General features: G+C 39.8%; 1 protein-coding gene across 1 annotated transcript in view; it reads left to right on the top strand.

Moving 5' to 3' along the window:
* The first annotated feature begins 225 nt into the window (after positions 1-225).
* PIWIL4 (piwi like RNA-mediated gene silencing 4) overlaps positions 226-11,685 on the top strand; it is a 42,265-nt gene continuing 30,805 nt past the window's right edge. The window contains exons 1-5 of the mRNA XM_011374774.1: positions 226-312; positions 1,496-1,574; positions 3,955-4,086; positions 6,030-6,244; positions 10,500-10,621. Of these exons, the coding sequence (XP_011373076.1) occupies positions 226-312; positions 1,496-1,574; positions 3,955-4,086; positions 6,030-6,244; positions 10,500-10,621 (635 nt within the window). The remainder of the gene's footprint in view (positions 313-1,495; positions 1,575-3,954; positions 4,087-6,029; positions 6,245-10,499; positions 10,622-11,685) is intronic.

The following is an 11,685-nucleotide window of genomic DNA, read 5'->3' as shown; positions in this document are numbered from 1 at the left end:
ACCCCCGCTCCCACTCTGCGCTCCTCTCGGCACAGTCCGATCCCTACGGGCTGTGCGTCGTCCCTCCACCCACGCGTGGGACTTGGGGCGTTTCCTCCCCAGGAGTCAGTGACCCACCACCTCCCGTCACGGCCATGCCATTTGGATGCCAATGAAAAAATACCCTAACTGAGACTTTGCTGCCTTGGAAGTCACTCTGGGCTCATCCGGAACATGAGTGGGCCCATGAGTGGGCGGGCCCGTGTGAGGGCGCGAGGCATCTCCTGGAGCTCCAGAGCCTCAGAAATGGGGCGTCCCCAGGCCTCGCCGCCGGTGCGTACATCGCTTAGCGGGCATTGTCTGGCTTTCTCCTACCTGTATCCTTCATAGCCGCTGCCTTCATCTGCATCTCTCTCTTCCTCTGGCCTAGGAAGCAGTGGGTTATCTTCTGTCTCAACTTTGAGTCTTTCCAGGTTTCTCACATTTCTTCCTTCTGGGTTCTTATCCTGAGTAAGATATTAAGAGATCCTTTGGCCAGTGAAGAGAACTAAAAATTGGAGGCAAGTGCTCCGCCTTTTTCTACTTTCTGAATTTTAATTACTTGATTTGGGTTTAAGTCTCCTGGTAAAAATTTCTATACCTTCAGTATTACCATTATATGGCATATCATCTAATACCATTCCTTTTGCTAATTCATATATAAAAATAAGTAACCTCATTTGAGGTGGTTTTGATTGAACCACTGTTTCTTGAGCAGTCTCTGTGGGTAGGGCTGCTTGCTAGACTTAGGCAACTAAACACAATTGACCAGCAAATCAGCAAGTTTTGAGTGATGTTACTATGTACACTTAGTATTTGGAGCAATCTCTTGGACCAAAAGTATTCAAGTGAGTAGTCTGTGGTCATTATGCTTTTACTCACACAAAAAAAGCTCTTCTCTTGACTTCATGCATTTTTTTAGCAGGCCAAGATATATTCCTCCTTGGATAAAGAGAAGTAGTTACTGGGAAAAAAGAAAATATTAATGGTTCTCTTCATCTTTTTATGAACTAATTTTAGACCAGTTATTCAAGACTGTCATCATCTGAGCTGGTGACAGAGATCCTCAGGGCTCAGTTTATTTTCTTACCACGCATATGCTCACACTGGAGGTCACATGTCTGTGGGCCATGGATCATCAGGTGGTGTTCTTCTGTACCACCTTCCCTCTGATGAGCTCCCTGGATGCAAGGGTCACATCTCTGCCTCTTTATACCTCCAGGGTCTAACGGTTATATCTGGCTCAGAGTGGCTACTAATATCAGAGTTTAATAAATCAGAAAACTATAGCTTGTCCTTATTCCTTTTTTCGAGAATGAGCAATCTCTTACCATCTCTCAAGTGTTTCACCTGGTAATGTTAGCTCATGGCAATCTAATGACTTAGGACATAATATGGTTCTTATTTTGTAATAACATTTTGGTTTATGAATTAACTTCTTGAATCTGACCACATTTTTTTTTTTTGCCCATTTTAGCTTACATCTGCTGATCTCAGTGATAATGAAGCATCATCTCACAGTGGCTTCGTGGGAACAAGTGGGATTTCACAGCAATGTAAGTGCAATAGTCTGTTCCATTCAGTGCTGTTCCATCTGAATGGAACGCAAGTGACTCTATTAAGCCTCACAGCAGCAGGAGCATTTCTTAAGCATCCCACTTACCTTTTCCTGGAGGATTCCCTGTGTGTGCTGTGTTTCTTCAGGACCCGAAACACAGAATCTGCTGCTGCATTTCCTGACAGCATGTGGCAGTTGGGAATCCATAGACATCAGGAAGCCAGTTTTTGGATTCTTTGTGTTCACTGAAAATTTTTGAAAGAATATTTTAAAATCCTTTATGACATGTAAATGTCAGTGCCACCACCTTGCAGGAATAGAAGAACCATGGCATGCCTGCTGCTACTGCTCTCTCCTTCCTTCCCCACCTGTGTTAGATGTCACCAGATTTGGCCTCAGGATGTCTGTCAACATGCTACTTTAAGTAGCCACTATCACACAGTGTGAGTTGGCATACCCAAAGGGCTAATTTTCTAGGGTTGCTGTGACAAAGTACCACAGCAAGGTGGCTTAAACTATAGAAATGTGCTCTTTCATAATTTTGGAGGCTGGAATGACAAGATCAAGGTGTCTTCAGGGCTAATATCTTCAGAGGCTTCTCAACTGGGCTTGTAAATGGCTGTCTTCTCCCTGTGTCTTCACCATGGTCTTTCTCCTGTATTCATCTGTGCTCTAATCTCTTCTTGTAAGGACACCAGTCGTACTGGATTAGACCCCATTTTAATGACTTCATTTTAACCTAACTACCTCTCTAAAGACCCTATCTCCAAATACAATTACATTCTGAGATATCAGGGGTTAAGACTTCAACATAGGAATTTTGGGGATACGCAATATAGCTAGCCTATAACCACTGCTGAAATCTGTTAGCTGTCTCCCTTGTCCTGCCCATGAATTGCTAATAACCACGTAAGCTTTGAGCAGTCTCTGTGGGTAGGGCTGCTGTGGGTAGATTCTTCCAGACTCTTAGGATCATCAGCCCTTCCACTCCTCTTATACCTGGCTCTCTTGTTTTCTGCTGGAGTTTTTCTAGCCCTGCACAAGCACCTTTTGTAATCTGAACTCACAGATGTGCATGTGGTCCCTCAGGAGAGCTATTATGCGAGGCAGTGCATCAGGTTCAGCACTGCTGCCACCATTCAGTCCTTATCCCAACTTTTCCTTAGGACTTCCTTTCCACATCTGCTGCACATTCTTGTGACTAGCAAGTGATGGAAACCCTTCATCCTTTAAGGGTAGATTGAATTTCTACTTATTTATTTTTAAAAATTGTGGTAAAATATACATACTGTAAAATTTACCATTTTAACCATTTTTAGTTGTGCAACCATCACCACCATCCATCTTTAGGGCTTTTTTTATCTTGCAAAACTGAAACTCTGAACTCATTAAACAATAACTTCCCATTTTCCCCTCCCCCTGGCTTCTGGCAACTACCGTTCTGTGGTAGACTGAAGTTTTAGAAACTACCCAACATCTTTTGAAACCAAGAACAGTGAATGATGTGAATAATCTAGTGAAGATAATTTTTAAAGTTAAATAAATTTTGCGATTTTCTTGGAAAACCCAGATTCCACTGAGAAAGGTATGAACAGCAGTTTTGAGCAAGTGATGGAGACATTCGAGTTAATTGCATCCAGTGACTCTATCAAAGGACAGTGGTCAAGTCAGCGTTCTAGAGATTTGTCATACTGTGAGTCATATTACTTTGTAGTAATATTCTGTATTTTTATATTTTCATGTTATCTTCAGAGAGCCAAAGTTGTATCCAAAAACTCAAAATTTCTTTGTACTCATTTAAAAAGATAATATTCATTTGGATCTCAATTTCACATTTTCCAGAACCTAACCAAGTAATATGCCCAAAGGTAAAATACTGGCTTTCATTCTCAAGGGAACGATCTAGCATAAAAATTTATGGCAGTGTTCTGGGCATTTCTCTTCTTGTTCTTGGTGTGGACTTCTGCACAGATTGGGGCTGAATGTCTCACCTTCCCCAATAGTCTGTAACTCTTCTGGGTGTTACACAGAGCCGAAGGAGGGAGAGCTACCCTCCATAAGTGGATATAGAGTGAGACAGAGGGAGATCGAACTTTCACCTTAGCCAAGAGCAGAATCAGACAAGGATAAAATATTATGAAGTAAGACTAACTCAGGATCAGTTATTTCTAACAAAACATGCCATGCTTCCTTCACGATTATTTATTTTTAGGCTGAAGACTTCTGTATAATCATGATTGTTTTCAGCAATGTAGGCCAGTTTTATTGAAGGCTACAAAATTCTGAGTTTTGGTTGTAGATGCATTTTTTTATATAGCATTTGTAAACAATATCACTAGAATAAGATGAGATGTTACAGCATCCTTTTCATATTTTAGATAAAGGTGGCATATCTTCTGGTGATGCCAGATGTACCTTCATGGAAAGAGGTGGGAAAATCAGACGGGACTTCATGGATTTGGGTGTGTGTACCAGAGAGAAGTTGGCCCATGTGAGAGACTGCAAAACAGGTACCTGGTCTTCATGTTACTTACTTGTTTAATGTTACCAAATCTTGCTCAAGGAATTTTAATTTCTAGATCTAAAATAAATGAGTTCATATGTTGACTTAATAGGTATTTATTTAACATGTGCTATATTAAAGATATTATCTAGACGCTAGTCGTTTTAGCCTTAATTCTCTTATTAATAGGAGTAATAACATTCCCCCAAAACTACATTTTATTTATTTATTTATGTATTTTTTAATGAGAGTTTATTTTAGCCAAGCTGACAGCACGCTGGGAAGCAAGATCTCAAATGCTCCTACATTTCACTTGTTGAAAAGATTTTCTCCTTATAACTGGGGCAGGGGTTAAAAAAGATATTTTGTCTCTTTCCCAACCCTTTTCCTATATGAGAATAATAACCTTTCTGGACTTCAGCTGTAGAAAGAAAGTTGTGGCCTGTTTCTGTAATTCTTAACCCAGACTTTAGGTTCACCCTGAAATTGCATCCAGAATTGTGGGCATATGCGTTTTCAGGGAAGTAAGTCTGCTGTTTTTATTGATCCTCAAAAGGCTTTGTGACTTCCTTCTAAAAGTTAAAACTCCCTGATTCAGATCAGTCTTTTTCAAACTTTTAAAACCATGAAGCAAAAAAAGATGTAGTTATTGTTATCCAGCATACACAAACTTCACACACACAATTAAAACAAGGTTTCATGAAACAGCGCTTGCCCTAACTATGTGCAAGGCATTCTGATCCAATTCTGTTGTTTTCTAGTCTTTTCATGAAACACGATAGTTAACCTCATATACTTTTGTAACTACAGCAGTAATGGGTCATGATTAGTTTGCAAATTCTGGTGTAGATGATCTGGAAAGATTTTGCCAGCTCTGACATTCTAGGATGACTTCTCTTTGTCCATTAATGTGAGCTGCTAAAATATGTTTCATCTCCTCAGGATCTGGAAGAACAAAAGAAAGCTTTTGTTTAATTAAAATAGCACAATAATTTCTTGCTCCGAACAAATTTATACCATAGGTAGAAGCTGAGGACATACTAAAGCACACACGATACTTTTTCTTTCTCACCACCTCCGGGGCTCATGTTTTCACATCCTCCATAAGAAAAGCAAAACAGTGTCTATTTGATATAATTCTTTTCTGCAAGACAAACACTGGATGATCCTCTGCAAGGAGAGGTGACAAGTACCTCATCTGTGACCTTCTTGGCTTCTGTCCTGGAGGGAACTCACTCCATTTTGAGCGCTGACCAATTGTATTGTGACTATCTCTGAATTTATCCTGTAGATTTTGAAGAGACGAATAAAAACTTTTGTGGGTGATGGAATTCCAGGAGGCACACAGGGCCTCCCTGAGCCTGCAGAAGATAGAAGCCCAGAGGCCCCGTTTTCACGTAGGAAAGCTGTGTAATTCCTTCCTCTCCCCCCAGTTTTCCTCTCAGTCTCTGAGGGGCTTCTGTGGAATTTGCAGAGTAGCTTAACCACTGATTGAACTACTTCAGAATTTTCAAAAGTATGGTTAACTCTAGATTTCTAAGAGGTTGGGGGTTGTATTCATGGTAAGAACTGTACAGCTTCTTTATAATCTTAGCACATCATCATTTCAGAGCAGCATCTGAAATTTTACTTGAGCTGATCTGAGTTGCATAGATTCAGAGCCGGAGGGAAAGCTTTGGAAGGAGTCCTACAGTAGTTGAATTCAGATGCTTCTCTTTTTCCAGGATCTTATGAGGGCTTTACACACAGTCCCTTCTTCATTCCCTAACATGTGTTTATAGGACACCATAAGGTCATTGGGCTATAGATTATTAGAGCTTGAGTTGTGTCATTGAAGAAGAATCCTGTCTTTACAGCAACAACTGTGCAAATGTTTAAAATGTTGTGATTAATATTAACACGGTGTGATTTTTTTTGTTAAAAAATATTTTTTTTATTTGTTTTCCTCAGGTTCCAGTGGAATACCTGTGAAACTGATCACAAATCTCTTTAGTTTAGATTTGCCCCAGAACTGGCAGCTATACCAATATCATGTGACATATATGCCAGACTTAGAATCTAGAAGGATGAGAATTGCTTTGCTTTATAGTCACAGGGAACTTTCCAACAAAGCCAAAGCATTCGATGGTGTCATCCTTTTTCTCTCACACAAGCTAGAAGAAAAGGTATAGTATGATTAATTTTTTAACACACATGTGCATATATTTAAACCCATCCATATATATTTGAGAGGTTAGCTGATTTTCATGTCAGTTGGAATGGGTGTTTCACTCACTCCTTTCCCCTTTCCCGTCCCGGGACTTCCTAATTAAGACCTCATCAGTAATTTATTTCTTAATTAAGAAGCTGAAGTTCTGGCATTTTTAAAATAAGAGCTGCAACACAAACACTGCTTTTTTAACTACTTTTTTTTTTTTTAAGGCAAAGTGTCCTTGAAATAGGCATCCTTTTTAAACTGTTCCTGAAATAGGCAAGACTTTAAGAAACACCTTTTAGCCTTTGGCTTCAGAGCTTTACATTTACTCGACTTTTTGCTCCTGCATAATTATGCCCATTTGTCCTAATAACTTTACATCAATCTCTGATTCTAAAACTGTCATTTCATTCATGACTTGTCCCATCATCTGAAATATGTTATTGATATCAATCATAAAGATATATCTTTAATTGTGAGAACATTGGATATGGTAATTGCATGATTCATATTCTTTTATTCATTTTTTCACACCTTCAACATTTTTTGTCCTAAAACAGATATTGGTATTAAAGTTTTTATCATATGTTTGTTCTAAAGTAATATTAAAATTACTACAAGGGAAAAAGAACTAGTTTCTGTATGAAAAACTAAAACGGAGCATTGGATTAAAACTTTATTCTTCTATCCCTTGGAAAGCTTGATCCTTTAGTTCAATATTTCGATCAAAAGAGTATGAATGGCATAAATGTAAATTTCTAAGACTGTGTAAATCTTTGTGAATTTCCTCAAGAAATGTATTTCTGAGCTCTCGGGGGGCTTGTATCCTGTCATGAGATCCCGAGGTTTATAAGAGTTACTTGAGTGTTTATTTCATCTGGATATAGAACTTGAAAATTATGCCATCGTTAAATTTAAGGGCTTAGAAAATCTGGACCTGTAAGTTTAGAAACATTTTTATTCATCATGTCATTGATTTCTCAGTATTTTGTCATATAACCAGATGTTGATAGCATGCGAATATGGCCTCTTACACTTAAATGATATATTTCAAGAATATTATAATTATTTAAGATCATCTTGCTTGTAGATACATCTATAGTAAGTTGAACAGTCCAGCCTTCTTAAAATGTACCTTACCAAAGTGGAAAAATTTATTAATATTTGGATGCTAGGAATAAGTTAATATTATTTACTTCTCCTTCAAAATGAGTATGTAATATGTGCCACACATCTTATTATTGGGGATGAAATCTAATGAGGAGGCAGGTGAGTAAATAGACAGTAAAAACATGGTGTGACAAATCAGGCCTGTTGATTTTATTTCTTAGACACAGGTGATACTAGGTTTAGACGCAGTGTGATTCCTTATCAACAAATGACCTGCCACCCAGTGACATGAAAAAGAAATAGTTAAAAGAAATAATGTCCCAATGAAGATACAGCTATTCTCACCTTTTTATTCTGACTTTCATTTTGACTCAGGCTTAATCCCGCACTCCCATCCATTCTTACACATTTCATAGGATGCTTTTTTAGTTGAGAGCTCCTCCAATAATTCATTCATTGAGCTGCCATCTAGTGCAGTTCTAGAAGTCCTGTTCTGCTGCCTCCTGGCCTTCCACAGGCTTCCGGACCCCATCTGTGCATCTGCGCCACATCCTGGGTAGCTGTCACTGGTCACATCTCACACATTCATTCTACACTTAGAAAGAGCCTACTATGTATCTGGCAGGATACTGCCACCATGGTGGAAACAAGGATCAATAAGAAAAGACTCTTGTCAAAAATTTTTCAATTTAGTACTGAATTTATTTACAAATAAATGCAGTGCAAAGTAGATGAAATAAGGGCTATAATAATGATTAGTAGTGTTATCACGCTAACATTTACTGAGCACTTACCAAGTGTAAGGTGCTGCGCTTGGTTCTTCTCTGGATTAGCCTTGCACATCTCTCTTGAACAGATCTAAATTTTGTCTCCCACCTACCACCACTGCTACTATTACAGCTCCCAGGTAACATTTGTTGAACGCTTACTCTGCCAGGCTCTTTATATGCATGGTCTCATTTAATCCTTTCATTACCCCTGGAGCCTTTGAAAGGTTAACTGTCTTGCATAAAGTCTTTATACAAAGCTTGATGAATGGGAAGATTATTTCCGGCAGGAGCTTCAGTGGGGTGATATTGAATTTCTTTTTTGGGGCAGAATTTAGATCAATGAAGGGATCGTTAGGTGGAGGTTGGGGGATTCCTGGACAGAAGGACCAGAGGGAGCGAAGGCACAGTGATAGGAAGTGAGGGCATATTTTAGAAACTTTCGATCATTCGGATTTAGCCAGGAAGGAATAGAAGTTGTGGCTTCAAAAGGGAGAACTTTACATGCCCTGCCAAAGAGTAGAGACTGTCTTCCGGGGTCCACTGGAACCTTTGAGAGAGTTTCCATGGGAGCTGTGTTAAATTACAGTTACGCCAATCATGTTCTATTGAATGGTTGACAGGAGAAAATGAGAAGATTATTTAAAAAATGTTGCTGGAATTATCTGGGCAGGACGTCAAAAGGGCTTAAACAAAGGTACAAAGCACTGCTATGGATAAGGTTAAGATCCATGAATTATCTCATTTAATCTTCACAGCCCTGGACTCACTCCCACTTTAGAGATGGGGAAAGGCCTTAAAAAGTTGAAGTAACTTGCTCCATATCATATGGCCTGCAAAAGGAGAGGACCGGGATCTGTCCAACTCCAAGTCTAGCGCTCTTAAGCTCTTTGGTAAATAATGGTTCTGGAACAGCTAAAATAGATTTGAGATATGGCTGGTGTAGAAGTGCTAAGACTGGCCAACTAATTAGACAGTGGATGGAGAAGAAGCAGAAGCGAAAAGTCACTCTGAGGCTAGCAGCCCAGGGACTGGAGGGTATGGGGTCCAACGTAGGAAGCATGAGGTGTTGGTGTTTGATGGGGGAGATGGAGGGTGTGCTGAAGACTTTGCTCTCAGGTGGCTGTTACGCATGTTGTTTCTGGATAGAGGTCTTAGCGGGGACCATCTGTTCCCCACAACCACTCACTCCAACTTCCTTTGTTGTCTTAATCCTTTTTCCTGTAATCCCTGTAGCAGTTTGAGAGTCCCTCATCTCACCTGCCTGCTAGACTTCTCAATGTTGATGAGCTCTTCCTGCAGTTCTCCACCTTGGGTTTCTCTACAGTTTTATGTGAAACAAGAAATTGCCTCAATGACATATTTCATCTCCTGGGAAAGGACCCATTTCTCTTTATTTCCATACAATGAACTGTTCCTACCCTACATTCTAGGTTTATCTAAAAGTAGTTAAAACTACACTTTAACTATAGAAAACATGGTCAAATACATAAATGCTTGCTAATGAACTGACCTCTTCTAATTCCTTACTCGTCTGAAAAATCCTTGATCATTGATTTTTATTGACTGATTTGTTCATTCTTTTATTCTAAAAACCTGTACTGAGCCCTGTCTGGTCGAAGGAACTTTAAATTTAGTCGGGTGCCTGGTATATTCATGCGTTCATTATATCGTTAGCACATTGTTCCAGATAATAAAAACCCTAGGGGTTTCTCTAAACTTTTCAAAACTTAATAAAATCAGATTTCCTGTCTTTTTAAATTTCTACCACTTTCTCTTCTCTCTCCCCACATTTGCTTCCCCTCTCATCTGTCCTCTCCCCCTTTGTTTTTTTACTTCTCTTTTATAAATAAACTTTTGAGAGGCTGTACTTTGAAAGCCATGAACCAAGGATGGGCAGGACAGACCACTAATCCATGAACCCCCTTAAAATGGGTACATTGGGTACATCATTGTGGTTTATACATATGTGACATTTTCTCGGGAGAATGTCTGTACTTTTATCAGACTCTCAATTTGTGGCCTGTCTCCTGTACCTCCCTCTCCACGCCGCCTCCCATAGTCAAGAAGCATGGCTATGGACTTCTCTTTGGAGTGAATTTTTAAACCCTGAGCCTGGTTTTGATTCTCTATTAAGAAATTACAGAGTAGAGAGATGTGTTGTTTTTCAAGGATTAGCAAGATACAGAGAAAAGAACCCCTCCAAACATAATGTATTGATTACATTATCACACACTAACGCCTGCAGTTTTGTTTTTGTTAGTATTAAATTGCGATGGCTTTTCATATCTACATTCTGCACGCTCAGGGGTAATTTGTAGAGTGCATATTAATGATTTCTTTTCTCAGGTCACAGAATTGTCAAGTGAAACTCAAAGAGGCGAGACTGTAAAGATGACTATTACTCTGACGAGGGAGCTGCCAGCAAGTTCCCCCGTGTGCATCCAGGTCTTCAGTATCATCTTCAGAAAGTAAGGCGCCTTACACGTGAATTTAATTTAGGCTGATGTTGCCTGTTAGCATAGAGACTGGGTATTAAGAAGATCTACCATTTTGTAGGCACTGTGCCAGCAACAATGTCTTCTTTAGGGCAATCTCCATGTACTTTTGTGTACTTATGCAGTGCTGTGCACCACAGTGCATCACTGCCGCTGAGTGGCATTAATTGTTATTGTCTAGTATTATCTGAGTTGAGACAAAGAACTCAGTGTTCTGATGTCTCAGTGGTAGCAGGGAGTGTGCCTATTTCCTTCTCTTCTTTTTCTGTACCCTGTACCACCTCCCACCCTCCGCCCCCAGACTTAAAAGTTAGGTATGACTGGATTCGTAAACCGAAGTATTTGTATTTCCCCTGGCTGATTTATTTTAGATGTAAAAGGCCATCACCATCTTCTCTCACTCGGGGGACAGAAAGCTTTTTAATGACTAAGCTTTTTAATGTTCTTCACACCGATGCAGGATCATTTACTTCAAAGTCATCACAGGGGCTGTGGGGAACTCGATAAAATGCAGATTCTCTAGCCCTTCCATGGACCCAGTAAACAGAATTTCATGAGTGGGACCTGAAAATCCATGTTTTTAGCAAGCTTTCCAGGTGACATGTAGATGCACAAAAACTTCTGAACCACTGTTTTCCATGGCACTGGTGTGAATCAATCAGGTTATCTGTTAAAACACCTAAGATTTGAGCCCTTTGCTCAATAGTGGCCTCTGGACAGGATGAAGACAGAGGAATTTGGGGTTTTGCTGAGTAGGGCACGGAAAAGAAGTTCTCCCACTCAGATACGTTATTTTCTCATTTGAGTCAGACTTCTTGCCGGGTATCTTTAGACCTTCCCTGGGCCCCGGTTCCATGCTGCATAATGCTCTTCAGAAGCCAGTCTTGAATGTGCCCTCCTGAGAGGGGACTATTTTAGATCAGCTGATATTTTGAAGGTGCTTTTCAGTTACAAAGTTTTTTCATTTGTATTTGATCTTACTTGATCTGCACTCGAGTGCCCTAAGGTGGGTACTGTTAAAATCTCCATTTTATAGA

The sequence above is a fragment of the Pteropus vampyrus genome, unplaced genomic scaffold (assembly GCF_000151845.1).
Source record: "Pteropus vampyrus isolate Shadow unplaced genomic scaffold, Pvam_2.0 Scaffold254, whole genome shotgun sequence".
NCBI classification, from domain to species: domain Eukaryota; kingdom Metazoa; phylum Chordata; class Mammalia; order Chiroptera; family Pteropodidae; genus Pteropus; species Pteropus vampyrus.
The sequence above is the reverse complement of the archived record's forward strand: the minus strand, read 5'-3'. Positions and strand labels throughout refer to the sequence as shown.